The sequence below is a fragment of the Aegilops tauschii genome, unplaced genomic scaffold (assembly GCF_002575655.3).
Source record: "Aegilops tauschii subsp. strangulata cultivar AL8/78 unplaced genomic scaffold, Aet v6.0 Super-Scaffold_267, whole genome shotgun sequence".
NCBI lineage: Eukaryota > Viridiplantae > Streptophyta > Magnoliopsida > Poales > Poaceae > Aegilops > Aegilops tauschii.
This window is the reverse complement of record NW_027332465.1, coordinates 464260-477520: the sequence shown is the minus strand read 5'-3', so window position 1 is coordinate 477520 and position 13261 is coordinate 464260. Positions and strand designations below refer to the sequence as shown.

General features: G+C 47.7%; 1 protein-coding gene and 1 non-coding gene across 3 annotated transcripts; one reads left to right on the top strand and one right to left on the bottom strand.

Annotated features, from left to right (window-relative positions):
• Positions 1-6195: 6195 nt before the first annotated feature.
• Positions 6196-8153, bottom strand: LOC109737916 (uncharacterized). 2 transcript variants are annotated; one of them, XM_020297035.4, is made up of 2 exons: positions 6796-8153; positions 6196-6669 (listed from the first exon to the last, which is right to left on the bottom strand). In XM_020297035.4, the coding sequence occupies exon 1, from the start codon at positions 7933-7935 to the stop codon at positions 6802-6804; it is 1134 nt and encodes a 377-aa protein (XP_020152624.1). In that variant the 5' UTR covers positions 7936-8153; the 3' UTR covers positions 6196-6669; positions 6796-6801. The 2 variants fall into 2 exon arrangements, with proteins under 2 accessions (XP_020152624.1, XP_020152623.1); XM_020297034.4 differs by having other exon boundaries at positions 6799-8153.
• Positions 8154-9550: 1397 nt separating this feature from the next.
• TRNAS-AGA (transfer RNA serine (anticodon AGA)) lies at positions 9551-9632 on the top strand. The gene has a single exon. It is a non-coding gene; the product is annotated as a tRNA-Ser (tRNA).
• The last annotated feature ends 3629 nt before the right edge of the window (positions 9633-13261 follow it).

Sequence of the window (13261 nt, the reverse complement as noted above, 5' to 3'; positions counted from 1 at the left end):
GTCCTTTTTTCCTGAAAGAACTATGTGGCGCTTTGGCTCATCGTATGATGTATTCGCTTTCTTATCTTTTTTTTTCTCGGTTTGGTAGACATGTCCTTCACATAGATAACCTGTGCCACATCATTGGCTAAGACGAACGGTTCGTCAGTGTACCCAAGATTTTTCAGATCCACTGTTGTCATTCTGTACTGTGGGTCTACCTGTACCCCGCCTCCTGACAGATTGACCCATTTGCACTTAAACAAAGGGACCTTAAAATCATGTCCGTAGTCAAGTTCCCATATGTCCACTATGTAACCATAATATGTGTCCTTTCCCCTCTCGGTTGCTGCATCAAAGCGGACACCGCTATTTTGGTTGGTGCTCTTTTGATCTTGGGCGATCATGTAAAATGTATTCCTATTTATCTCGTATGCTTTGTAAGTCAATACAGTCAAAGATGGTCCCCTGGACAACGAGTACAACTCATCACAAACAGTGTTGTCACCTCTGAGACGTGTTTCCAACCAACTACTGAAAGTCCTGATGTGTTCACATGTAATCCAGTCGTCGCACTGCTCCGGGTGTTTGGAGCGCGGACTGTTCTTGTGTTCATCGACATACGGGGTCACCAAGGTAGAGTTCTGTAGAACTGTGTAGTGTGCTTGAGACCAAGAATGCCCGTCCCTGCATATTATTGAGTCCGCTCCTAGCGTGCCTTTTCCAGTCAGTCTCCCCTCATACCGCGATTTAGGGAGACCTATCTTCTTAAGGCCAGGAATGAAGTCAACACAAAACCCAATGACATCCTCTGTTTGATGGCCCATGGAGATGCTTCCTTCTGGCCTAGCGCGGTTATGGACATATTTCTTTAGGACTCCCATGAACCTCTCAAAGGGGAAACATATTGTGTAGAAATACGGGCCCCAGAATGACAATCTCGTCGACTAGATGAACTAGGACGTGCGTCATGATATTGAAGAAGGATGGTGGGAACACCAGCTCGAAACTGACAAGACATTGCGCCACATCACTCCTTAGCCTTGGTATGATTTCTGGATCGATCACCTTTTGAGAGATTGCATTGAGGAATGCACATAGCTTCACAATGGCTAATCGGACGTTTTCCGGTAGAAGCCCCCTCAATGCAACCGGAAGCAGTTGCGTCATAATCACGTGGCAGTCATGAGACTTTAGGTTCTGGAACTTTTTCTCTGGCATATTTATTATTCCCTTTATATTCAACGAGAAGCCAGTCGGGACCTTCATACTGAGCAGGCATTTAAAGAAGATTTCTTTCTCTTCTTTCGTAAGAGCGTAGCTGGCAGGACCTTCATACTGCTTCGGAGGCATGCCGTCTTTTTCGTGCAAACGTTGCAGGTCCTCCCGTGCCTCAGGTGTATCTTTTGTCTTCCCATACACGCCCAAGAAGCCTAGCAGGTTCACGCAAAGGTTCTTCGTCACGTGCATCACGTCGATTGAAGAGCGGACCTCTAGGTCTTTCCAGTAGGGTAGGTCCCAAAATATAGATTTCTTCTTCCACATGGGTGCGTGTCCCTCTGCGTCATTCGGAACAGCTAGTCCGCCGGGCCAAAGATTACGTGTAAATCATTGACCATAGCAAGTATGTGATCACCGGTACGCATGGCGGGCTTCTTCCGGTGATCTGCCTCGCCTTTAAAATGTTTGTCTTTCTTTCGACATTGATGGTTGGTCGGAAGAAATCGACGATGGCCCAGGTACACATTCTTCCTGCATTTGTCCAGGTATATACTTTCAGTGTCATCTAAACAGTGCGTACATGCGTGGTATCCCTTGTTTGTCTGTCCTGAAAGGTTACTGAGAGCGGGCCAATCATTGATGGTTACAAACAGCAATGCGTGCAGGTTAAATTCCTCCTGTTTGTGCTCATCCCACGTACGTACACCGTTTCCATTCCACAGCTGTAAAATTTCTTCAAATAATAGCCTTAGGTACACATCAATGTCGTTGCCGGGTTGCTTAGGGCCTTGCATGAGAACTGGCATCATAATGAACTTCCGCTTCATGCACATCCAAGGAGGAAGGTTATACATACATAGAGTCACGGGCCAGGTGCTGTGATTGCTGCTCTGCTCCCCGAAAGGATTAATGCCATCCGCGCTTAAACCAAACCATACGTTCCTTGTGTCAGCTGCAAACTCAGCCCAGTACTTTCTCTCGATTTTTCTCCACTGCGACCCGTCAGCGGGTGCTCTCAACTTGCCGTCTTTCTTACGGTCCTCACTGTGCCATCGCATCAACTTGGCATGCTCTTTGTTTCTGAACAGACGTTTCAACCATGGTATTATAGGAGCATACCACATCACCTTCGCAGGAACCCTCTTCCTGGGGGGATTCGCCGTCAACATCACCAGGGTCATCTCATCTGATCTTATACCGCAATGCACCGCATACCGGGCATGCGTTCAGATCCTTGTACGCACCGCGGTAGAGGATGCAGCCATTAGGGCATGCATGTATCTTCTGCACCTCCAATCCTAGAGGGCATACGACCTTCTTTGCTGCGTATGTACTGTCGGGCAATTCGTTATCCTTTGGAAGCTTCTTCTTCAATATTTTCAATAGCTTCACAAATCCTTTGTCAGGCACAGCATTCTCTGCCTTCCACTGCAGCAATTCCAGTACGGTACCGAGCTTTGTGTTGCCATCTTCGCAATTGGGGTACAACCCTTTTTTGTGATCCTCTAACATGCGATCGAACTTCAGCTTCTCCTTTTGACTTTCGCATTGCGTCCTTGCATCGACAATGACCCGGCGGAGATCATCATCATCGGGCACTGGTTCCTCTTGATCTTCAGCAGCTTCCCCCGTTGCAGCATCATTGGGCACATCGTCTGGTTCCTCTTGATCTTCAGCAGCTTCCCCCGTTGCAGCATCACCGTATTCAGGGGGCACATAGTTGTCATCGTCCTCTTCTTCTTTGCCGTCTTCCATCATAACCCCTATTTCTCCGTGACTCGTCCAAACATTATAGTGTGGCATGAAACCCTTGTAAAGCAGGTGGGTGTGAAGGATTTTCCGGTCAAAGTAAGACTTCGTATTCCCTCAATTTTTTTATTTTTCCCTTCAAGTAATTGTTTTCTTCTTCAACTAAATTTAACCTCTCGACAATAGGGTCGGTTGGAATTTCCGGTTCACATACCTCCTAGATAAATAAAATCGATGTCACGTTGGTCGGCATAATTTTCATAAACAATAAACGAACCAATAGTTATAAAGATAATATGTACCACATCCGAATCATAGACAGGACGAGGGCCGACGGGGGCGGATACCAAAACCATCGCAATATAATAACAAGCAATAAAATAGTAAGAAAATTAGACAAGTATCTATCTAAAGTAAGATTTTTTTTTCTTTCAGAAAGAAGATAAGAACAAGAGGCTCACCACGGTGGTGCCGGCGACGAGATCGGCGCGGGCGATCGACGGCGGTGAAGACGGGAATGGGACGTGACGGGCCGCTAAACCTAGACAAATCTCGAGGAAAATGGAGCTTTGAGGTCGAGCTTCGAGAGGAGAAAGCTTAACTAGTGTGGCTCGGGCATTTCATCGAACACCTCATGTGCATAGGAGGTGAGCTAGAGCACCACAAAGCCCTCCCCTCGCCGGCAGAGAAAAACAGAGCACTAGAGTGCTCTGCTCGCGGGCGAGGGGTATATATAGGCACCTCATTGGTCCCGGTTCGTGGCATGAACCGGGACTAAAGGGCAGCCTGTGGTCCCGGTTCAAGCCACCAACCGGGACCAATGGTGGTGGGCCAGGAGCGAGGCCCATTGGTCCCGATTCATCCCACCAACCGGGACCAAAGGGGCCAGACGAACCGGGACCAATGCCCCCACGAGGCCCGGCAGGCCCCTGGCCTCACGAACCGGGACCAATGCACCAGTGCCCCCATTGGTCCCGGTTCTGGACTGAACCGGGACTAATGGGCTGACCCGGCCTGAACCAAAGCCCTCTTTTCTACTAGTGAGAAGACGCAGCGCGGTCTTTTGGGCCGCCCATGTGCCGGCGTCCAGTTTTTTAAATCCATTTATTTCTTTTCCGTTGTTGCTTTTTCTACTTTAAATTAATCAGGACTCCAGAAAAGTTCGAAAATCTAAAAATTTGAGTATTTTAAAACAAAAGATTCAATAAATCATAAAAAACTTGTGGATTCAAAAAATGTTTCTGATTTTTAAAAATATTAAAAAATGATCAGTATTTTCTCAATATTTGAAAAAAGGTTCATTTATAGAAAATGTTTACCAATTCAAAAAATCATGAATTTTGAAAATGCCCAAAAAGTTTGGAAACAATTTGTGAATTAAGAAAAACAGTTTCTTGATTTCTAAAATATTCGTTGATTCAAAAGATGATCATGCATTTAAAAAAATGTTTATTATATAAAAAATTGTGAAATTAAAAAATTCCATGATTTCCAAAAAACATGTTCGTCAATTCTAAAAATGTTTGCTGATTAAAAAAAGGTTCACACCTTTGATAAAAGTATTTGCAAATATTATAAATCTTAATGAATTCAAAAAATGTTGATGATTAAAAAAAGTTCACAAATAAGTTAAAATAGTCACGATTTCAGGTATCTTAAAATGTTCACGATTTCACAAAAATATTCAATTTTTTCTGAAGATTTTTATGAAAAATAAAAAAGGAAAATATACAAATAAAGTAAGACAAAAAAAGAAGAAGAAAAAACAGAAAAAAAGAGAGAAAACCTCTGAGGAAGAAACGCGAAAATCCCAAAAATAGGATCGAAGATACGAGGGTGTACACGCTAGGTCGCTACGCACCAAATAGGAAACCCCGCCGCAGTAGCGGCTGGAAATGTACGTTTTAGATAGGGGAATCACCCCACCTAGGACACCATGTGCAATGAGAAAGAGAGTGATAGTGTATCTCGGTGATGCAGCAAAATGTGGTCATAGCAATTGAAAATTATGATTATTTTTCCTCCATAGCTACGCACGAGCTCTTTTGCTAGTATTCGATAATGGGGAAACGAGGACAACGGGGTAAGGTGTTGCTGCTTTGAGACTCGTATATGCCAGGTGTCACGCGCTCGAGCTGGTCTCCCATTTTTGCTGCCTACGACCCGATCGTACAAGATTTTTTTTTTCTTCGGCTGACCAGTGAACAGTTGAATCAGGCAGAGGATTTGCCGTCCGGATTGTGAAATCACACACGAGTTGATACACATGAGCTACAAATACCAAATCCACATGGTTGGGGGCTTGTGTATACCACTAACTGAACATATACTGTCTTAATCGGAACCGTTCTCGTGTACTAACTGAACCTACAGTGGCAAGGCTAAACTCTGGTCGTTACGAACAGCTCCACTATAAATTGCTAACAGTAGTAACATATTGGACAGAAGGCCCATCCTACAGTCGACAATCCATCCGAAGCTACGACAGACTGCCCCCCACTTCATGTATCTGGTCCCAAAATTCATCTTCATGGCTTCATCTGCAAGACTGTAACCATGTCGTACAGCTGATGATTCATGTCACAACGAGAAGTAAACGAACTTCTCATCTGAAGAGACGGTTTTTCAGAGAGGAGCACAGCCAGGAACTCAGGCTAATACATCAGGAGCATCCTCAACCTTTCCGTGGAAGAAGTGAATTTCGATCGGCGATCACTGCAACTCCTATGAAAGTGTTTCCCAAATGAATAACTAACAAAAGTTCGGCATATTTTCGGCAGGAATAGAACGGACAGGAACACTTAAACATGCAGACGACTTGCCGTCCGGATCTTAAATGGCATAGGAGTGGTGCTGATTGACTCCCAATACCAAACTCACGTTATGGACCCGACAGAATTGGGCAGGCACAAAAGGGAGTACCAAACTCACATTGTGGATCCGACAGAATTTTTGGCAGGCACAAAAGGGAACAAGGTGCATGCCAAAAACAAGAAGAAACTTTCGTACGTAGAATGTAACCACATGGCAGAATCCTTATCGATTTGGGGTGTACGGTACCAACACATAAGCTCTTGTCAAGGCAGGTCCAAAATGGGCAAAGAGCACTCGACTGGCAGCAGGCTGTATAAGTATTAAACAAGAACAGATGAAAAAAAGTGACTTAAAAATCACTTCATACAAGTGACCCAAACAGCATTGAACAAAAAAATTGACATTGTCTTATAAAAAGGTGCCGCCGGAATGTAAATCGCTGCAAAAAAAATCCTTTTCAATGATTATATATCTGTAAAACGATCTACAATTTCTTACTGAGAGCAGGCTGTAAAACTGCTGTCCTGATTCTGAAACTGCACACGAGTGATACGCATGAACTCCCAATACTGTACTCGAATTACATGAATCCGAATCAGTGAGGCTGCTAGCTGAGCATATCCTATATATCCTGTTCCATCCTATTCCCAGCCATGCCCATGTAACCTACCACAGTGCTAAGACTCTAAACCCTGGCGGTATGAACAGCTCCAGCTATAAGTCGCTAACAGTGGTAACATATTGTACACAAGGCGCATCCTACAGTCCACCACTGATCGATTGCCTGCTTCTTCATGCATTAAAAGTCCAAAATTTCACCTTCATTCATGGCTTCATCCGTAATCATGTAATGCACGGCCGATCGATGATCAATGGCGACAAAAAGTACTGCACGAAATTCCTCATCTGCACGGAAAAATTCAGACATAAGGAACAGTACTCGGGGAGTTACTCGGCCGGTGATCATCACGAGCGTCTCCACCTTGCGTGGAGGAGAATTAATTGGTGAGGTGAGGTGAGGTGGGCGCTTACGGCGAGTCACGGCGAGTCGTCGTGGTCGTGGCGGAAGGCCATTTTGGCGGTGTCCTTCCAGAGGGACGCCTCCATCTCCTTGTCGAAGAGCCGCCTCTCGGCGCGCCGCAGCGCCGCCTCCAGCTCCTCGATCCGCTCCTGGTTCCTCTGGTGGAGCAGCTCGTGCAGCCTCCTCTCCAGCTCGATGGCCGAGACGCCGTGGTACCGGTCAGCATCGTCGTCGTCCTCCTCCTCGTCGTCTTCGTGGTTATCACGGTCGTCGTCGTCGTCGTCGCCGAGGTCGCTCTCGAATCCCTGCCGGCAATCCGCAATGTCATCGTCGTCGTCCGACGGCTCTGCTCCGCCCTCGTCGCGCTCCTCTCCCGCCGAAAACGGCGGCGTGTCCGCGCCGTAGCCGGCGCGAACGCGCTCGAGCTCGGCGTGGAACTCCTCCTCCAGCACGTCCATCCTCCTGCGGCTCGCCGCCTCCATCTCCGCGCCGGAGGAGGAGGCGACCTGGTGCCGGTGATGACGACAACGATGGTCCTCGCAGCGCGCGGTCGCGGCCTGCGGCTCGTTCCCGTCCGTCAGGCAGCTCGACGCGGCGGACTCGGGGTTGCGGGGTTCGTCGTCGCCGCCGGTGTTGGCCGTCGCCATGGCCTGCTGGCCTTTGAAGTCCCTGATCAGCGCCTCCATCTCGGCGCGCACCCTGGCCATCTTGTTGAACTCGTCGGACGTCTTGGCCAGCAGGAACACCAGGCTCAGCCCGACGCCCAGGCCCGACGGCCTCGTCGTGTCGGCGCCGCCGCTGTCACCGGGTGCCGCCGCGCATGCCGCTGGAATCGACGTACCTGACGAGGCAGAGGCGGCCGAGGCGTCCCTGATGCTGAGCTCGCCCTCCTCCTCCGCCGCGACGACGAGCTCCTCCTCGGCGACCGTCTTCGGCGGCCGCGCTTTGCCGTCGTCGGCGCGGCCCTTGCCGCCGAGCCTGGCGAGCCGCGCCCAGCGGAACCTGGGCAGCAGCGACCTGGCCGCGGCCAGCGCCCTGGGCGTCGCGGCGGCGGACGACGAGGGCCCCTCGACCCCGAACTCCTCGCCGTCGTTGAGGTAGTCGAGGATCCTCCGCCTGGTCGTCCCCTCGGCGGCCGCAGCCACAGCCATCGGTAGCCGCGCCGACCGGCCGGCAGAGCGGAAGATGCGAACGAATGTGGAAAGCCGGGTCGTGTCCTCGGATTCCTGGGAACGGGCCGGCCGAGGGTGGAGGTGGAGCGGAAGGAGCAAAGCGGTTTTCAAACCGGGGCGGGTCGCGGTCGTGGGGGGAGGTCGCGGCGGGGCCCGCCGACAGCGACTCCTCTCTCGCTGTTTAAGTATTTGGGGCCTGATGCATGGATGGATGGATGGATGGATGGGATGTCAGATGATGATGATGAGATGGCATCCATTATTTATTCGACGGATGGCATCGATTATTTATTTATGGCGAGCTCGTTTGTCTAATCTTAATCTAAACTTGAAAAGATGGCACGATCTGCAGGTAGGTCAGGTGTTGCGCGCCCCGATTTGAACCGTTGGCATTTTGTCTCTGTCGGCTGCGTGCCGCTCCTTCATCCTTCCTGCATTTCGCACTTGGCGATGCTGCTGATCGAAGTGGTTGCTGGGCCACTTGCGCGACGACTAGACCAGGTGGCCAGCCGAGTGACGGACGCACGCAAGGCAACCTCAGCTCACAGACGTATGGAGATCTCGCAGAGATCATGGAGACACGCAGGCAAAGCAAGCGACCAACGGAAGACCCAAGCGATTATGACCCCTAATCATCATTCATCATCGTTGCCTTTTTCCCGTTAGAAAGAAGCGATCTAGCCAGGCAGCCAGGGTAGGGCCGGCCGGCTCTCCCGTTCGAATCGCCGGCCAGTTGGCCGAGACCAAGTATATACGTACGTACGTATGTGTATAGTGAGAGGGACGTCGTGGCAGGCGGCAGCAAAATTTATGGAGGAGAAGACGCTGCCATGCGGTACGGGTCCGGGTCCGGACGCGAGACAAGACGAGGCGCGACGGCCAACGACGGGACAGCGTATCTCCTCGCCCCGCCCACCACCTCTTCTGCTCCGATGGGCACCGCTCAACTCACTCACCGCTGCTGACATGACTACAGGAGTAATCTAATCTAATCTAATCTATTAACCACCGTTGAGCGATTCCTCCGTCACGGTTTTTGTGGCGTCGGAGTGGAGCCGACGGGAATATCGGCTGCTCTCGAGATGCCGCCAGCGCCATTTTCTTTCTTACTCGAAAGATGTCTGCCGCTGGTTGGGTCGTGTATCGGTTAAGCTGTGCGTCGTCTGCGGGCGGCGCGACAGGCGAAAGAGGACAGCGACGGCGGATGGGGCAGGCTGCCTGCCGCTGGACGGGCAAGACGCCATGGGCGCCGAGTCTTTGCGTGCGTGCGTGCGTACGCCGCCTGCGTCCTGCGCTGCGTACGTGTGGCAGGAATGCGCCGTGCCGAGGCGTCCGCGCGAACTCTTCTTTTTCTGCTGTGGTGGCCATGGAATGGGATCCAGCGTGCCATGACATGACAGCCTCATGGCGAATGGACCGGTTGGCATTTTCCAAACTACTTACTACTAGTATCTGCAGTGGATAAGAACAAGGAATTTGTCCTTGTTTGCCCAGGTGGCTTTGTTTAATTCATCGGCTTTCAAAGCATAGGTATTTTTTTTTGAATTCAAAGCATAGGTATTGAATAGTTGTAGTTGAAGCAAATGGCCAGCAAGTGGTCGTGCCGGAGTGGTTATCGGGCATGACTAGAAATCATGTGGGCTTTGCCCGCGCAGGTTCGAATCCTGCCGACCACGCCCTTTTTGGTTTCCCATTTCCCTGGGTTTTGTTTTTTTTCCTTTTTCATTGCACATGGATGCTTCGCCTAACTGGGCCTTACTTTTTTTTGGACTTAACAGCCGTACCCTTTTTTTAGACAAAAATAAAGCCTTACCTGGTCGATCTGGTTGCTACATGGGCCTCACAATGCAGCCTCATTGTGTGTGTGTGTGTGTGTGTCTCTCTCTCTCTCTCTCTCTCACAACTCCAACACGCCATGCAACTATCCTATGCCTTCTGCTAAAAGAAAAACCATCCAGGGCCATTCTCTCTAAAAGAAAAAAAAATCGAGGGCCGAAGGCTCGTCCCAGCGGCTTTAGCACCAAGGGAGGCGGCATCACCCACGTGCACCCCCTCATGGACCGGCCCATGCAAAGGATGCGACCGATCGCTCGGGACACGCCGGTTTTCTGGTTCACTGCTTACGATCGACCAGTCCACCATTGAAAGATTAACCATTGACTTTTTTGGCAAAATATGTCTTTTTTTTAAATCAAGATTTTTAGAAAAACATAAATTCAAAAAATCGCGGTTTAAAAAAAGTTGACAAAGTCGAAAAAGTTCACATGTTCTAAAAAGTCGGTGCATTTGAAAACAGTTCATGAACTTGAAAAGGTTCTAGGTTTCAAAAAAAGTTCACGAAAAGTATTTGAAAAAAGTTCACAAATTCGAAAAAAGTTTGCAGCGATATGAAAAGTTCATTGATTTTGAAGAAGGTTTTGGACATTGAAAAAAATATTCACAGATTTGGAAAAAGTTCATTGATTTTCAAAAACAATGTTCGTGAATTGGAAAAAAGTTCACAGATTTTGAAAACAAACTTGGTAAATTCGAAAAAGGTTTATGGATTTGAATATATTGATGCATTTGGAAAAAGTTAACGTGTTTAAGAAAATGGTTCACAAATCGTAGAAAGTTCGTGCTTTTATAAAAATAAAAAGCAAATAAAAAGAAAAGGGAAAAAAGAAAAAGGAAAAACCAAATAAAAACCCATAAAATGAGAAGCCGACCCAAAGAAAAATAAAGGTGCATGTATCGGCCTTTTGTTGCTTTGTCGGGATTCGTCCAAGAGAGTTTGGTAAAAAGATTTGTGGGAAATACCAGAAATAGAAAATCAAAATGCATCACGTGTGGACTCCACTTTACAACAAAAAGCTACAAAATATCTATGGATCGGACGGAGTACCTATTTCCTATAACCACCCGTGAGAATCTCTACCTTCTCATTATTTTGGAACTAGTAGGGGAGAGAACCGTGTCCCCACCGCCGGACAACTCTAGCTTTGTCATCTCAGCAACGAGATATGTGGTGATGGCCATGTCGACATTCTTGCGTCCTCCACACTTAGATCCCGATCCGATTGTCCTAATGGCAAGACACTGAGTAGGATTCGACCACGGGATTCATCCAGAATCAGGAACTTGGGGGTACAAGAGGAGCAAAATGAGGGGGGGGGGAGGATAGTTTTTACTCTGTTTTATGTTCGATGGGGAAGGCAACCCTGTTCTCTCGGTTACATAGGCCACTGCATGTAGTTTGGACACACCCAGCAACAGATTCCCACGCTCCTCTAACAGGACTGAGCTTTGCCTTGAGACTCCCTTTAAGACATTGTTGATGTGGCCGACCCTTAGGCGTGACCAATTTGTAGTCCAATCCCTAGAGGTCTTGGATGAAAAGGCTAAGGGTCTGTTTGGATGTACATATTTGTAGTTCTGAATTTGAAATGGATGTGGGTTGTAGAAACTTAAACATTGGAAATATGAAAGAAATGTATGTGAATTCTGTATTTGTGAGACCGCACTAAAATGAAATGCAGGGGAGTACACAAAATACAATGGGATGAAAAGATGCAATGCATATCTCAAAGCAATATCATACGACGGATACCTTACAGACACACAACGTCCAAGTTCAACCCACCTCTTTTACTCCCTCTGCCTTTCCTCTCGCGTAAACTTTTCCACAGTCTTCTATGCCGCACCATTTTCACAAGTGGTTCAAGATTTCACGTACATGTCTTCTATAGATACTCACACCAATTAGGCAAACTATAGTTTTCAGTGCAAGTATCGCTGACTTAGGGCATGTTCACTAGCATTCCATCACTAGCTTCATTGTCAAGACCTCTAGCACATCCTCACGCCGCCCTCCCGAGCTTGTCCTCGCTTCACTCTGAAGTCAAACGCCTGCCAATGTATATCAACGAGAGAGGAAATATCCATATTAGCATAAATGCATCAATTTATATTTTGTATACTTACACTGGACAGTACTAAGCCCACTCAATGTTCATTCATTCTTTACCGGGCATCTCTCTTATTGCACAATATAGCCACACACCTCAATCATCCACACAACTTTTGTTCCTCCTTTACTGGGTTTGTACTAAGCGCACACAACCCTATAGCCACACCTCACACTATCACTTGTTCCTGGTCTATTTAGCGAGGTGGTACTATTTAATTATTAAGGAATCTTTTTTGGTAGAACTGAAAGCTGGCCCAATGCCTCAATAGGTAGAATTGTAGACGTGACAAATAAAGGGTGAACGGATGAGAAAAAAATTGAAGAAATGTACCATACTTTATTGGTAGATGGTTAGAGATTAGAGATATAGAGAGGTTCCTACACGGCAGATCCTGTTCCTCTCATAGGTCAAGAATAGGGATCAAACGCCTAACCCCCATGCACCGAGTCTTCTGTATGGGCCAGCCCATTCCAGGTTTTTTCCCCACTCAATTTTAAACCCCTTGTTTATTCTTCTGGCTTTTTTTCGTTTCTCCTTTTCTTTTATGTTTTTACTTTACTTTTTTATTTTTCAAGTTCACAATATTATCAGAAAATTCATTTTTTTTGGAAATCATGAACAATTTTTAAATTCTTGAATATTTTGAAATTCTGTGAACAATTTTTAAAATTCATTAACATTATTTAAAAACTCATAAATATTTAAAAGTCATGGCATTTTTTCAAATTGAAAAACATTTTTGAAATTTTTGTACATTTCTTAAACTTTCAAACATTTTTTGTAAGCACGAATGCTCTTTACAGGAAAAAACATAATAAAAAATAAGGGTGCCGACGGAGTAATACCTAAGGGGTAGGCCCAAGTGCACATATGACCCAGCCTAAGACCCAAATCAATCAAGATTACGGTCCAAATGCCAATGCGCAAGGGGCTATACACCAGGCAAAAAAGCTGCAACCTAAGGCATAAGAGCATGTCCAATAGATGGTCCAAATGTAAAAATAACTAACTTTTGAACCGTCTGAGGCAAAAAACGCTGCTCCAACAGACGGTCTATATGCAAAAAAATTGGACCGCGGCCTCCTCGTGATGTAAAATGCAACACCTCGCGATGCAAATATACATCACGAGATGCATCTGGTCCAAAACTAGCCACCGCCCGTGAACGCCCAACCGCCACTTCATTTCCGTTCCCGCCCGCGCCCGGCCGCCCGCCCGCGACACAGCCGGCTGGAATCCGCCGCCGCGACCGCCCAAAACCTCGCTGTCGGCGCCGCCACCACCCCACATCCCCTCCGCCGCCCTCCGCCCCCATCGCCCCCGTCGCCTCCCCGCCGCCGCCCGTCCGCCGCCGA

Bases quoted from the DNA above. Each gene is read 5' to 3' on its own strand.
- LOC109737916 (XM_020297035.4), bottom strand. From the start codon at position 7,935: ATGGCTGTGGCTGCGGCCGCCGAGGGGACGACCAGGCGGAGGATCCTC.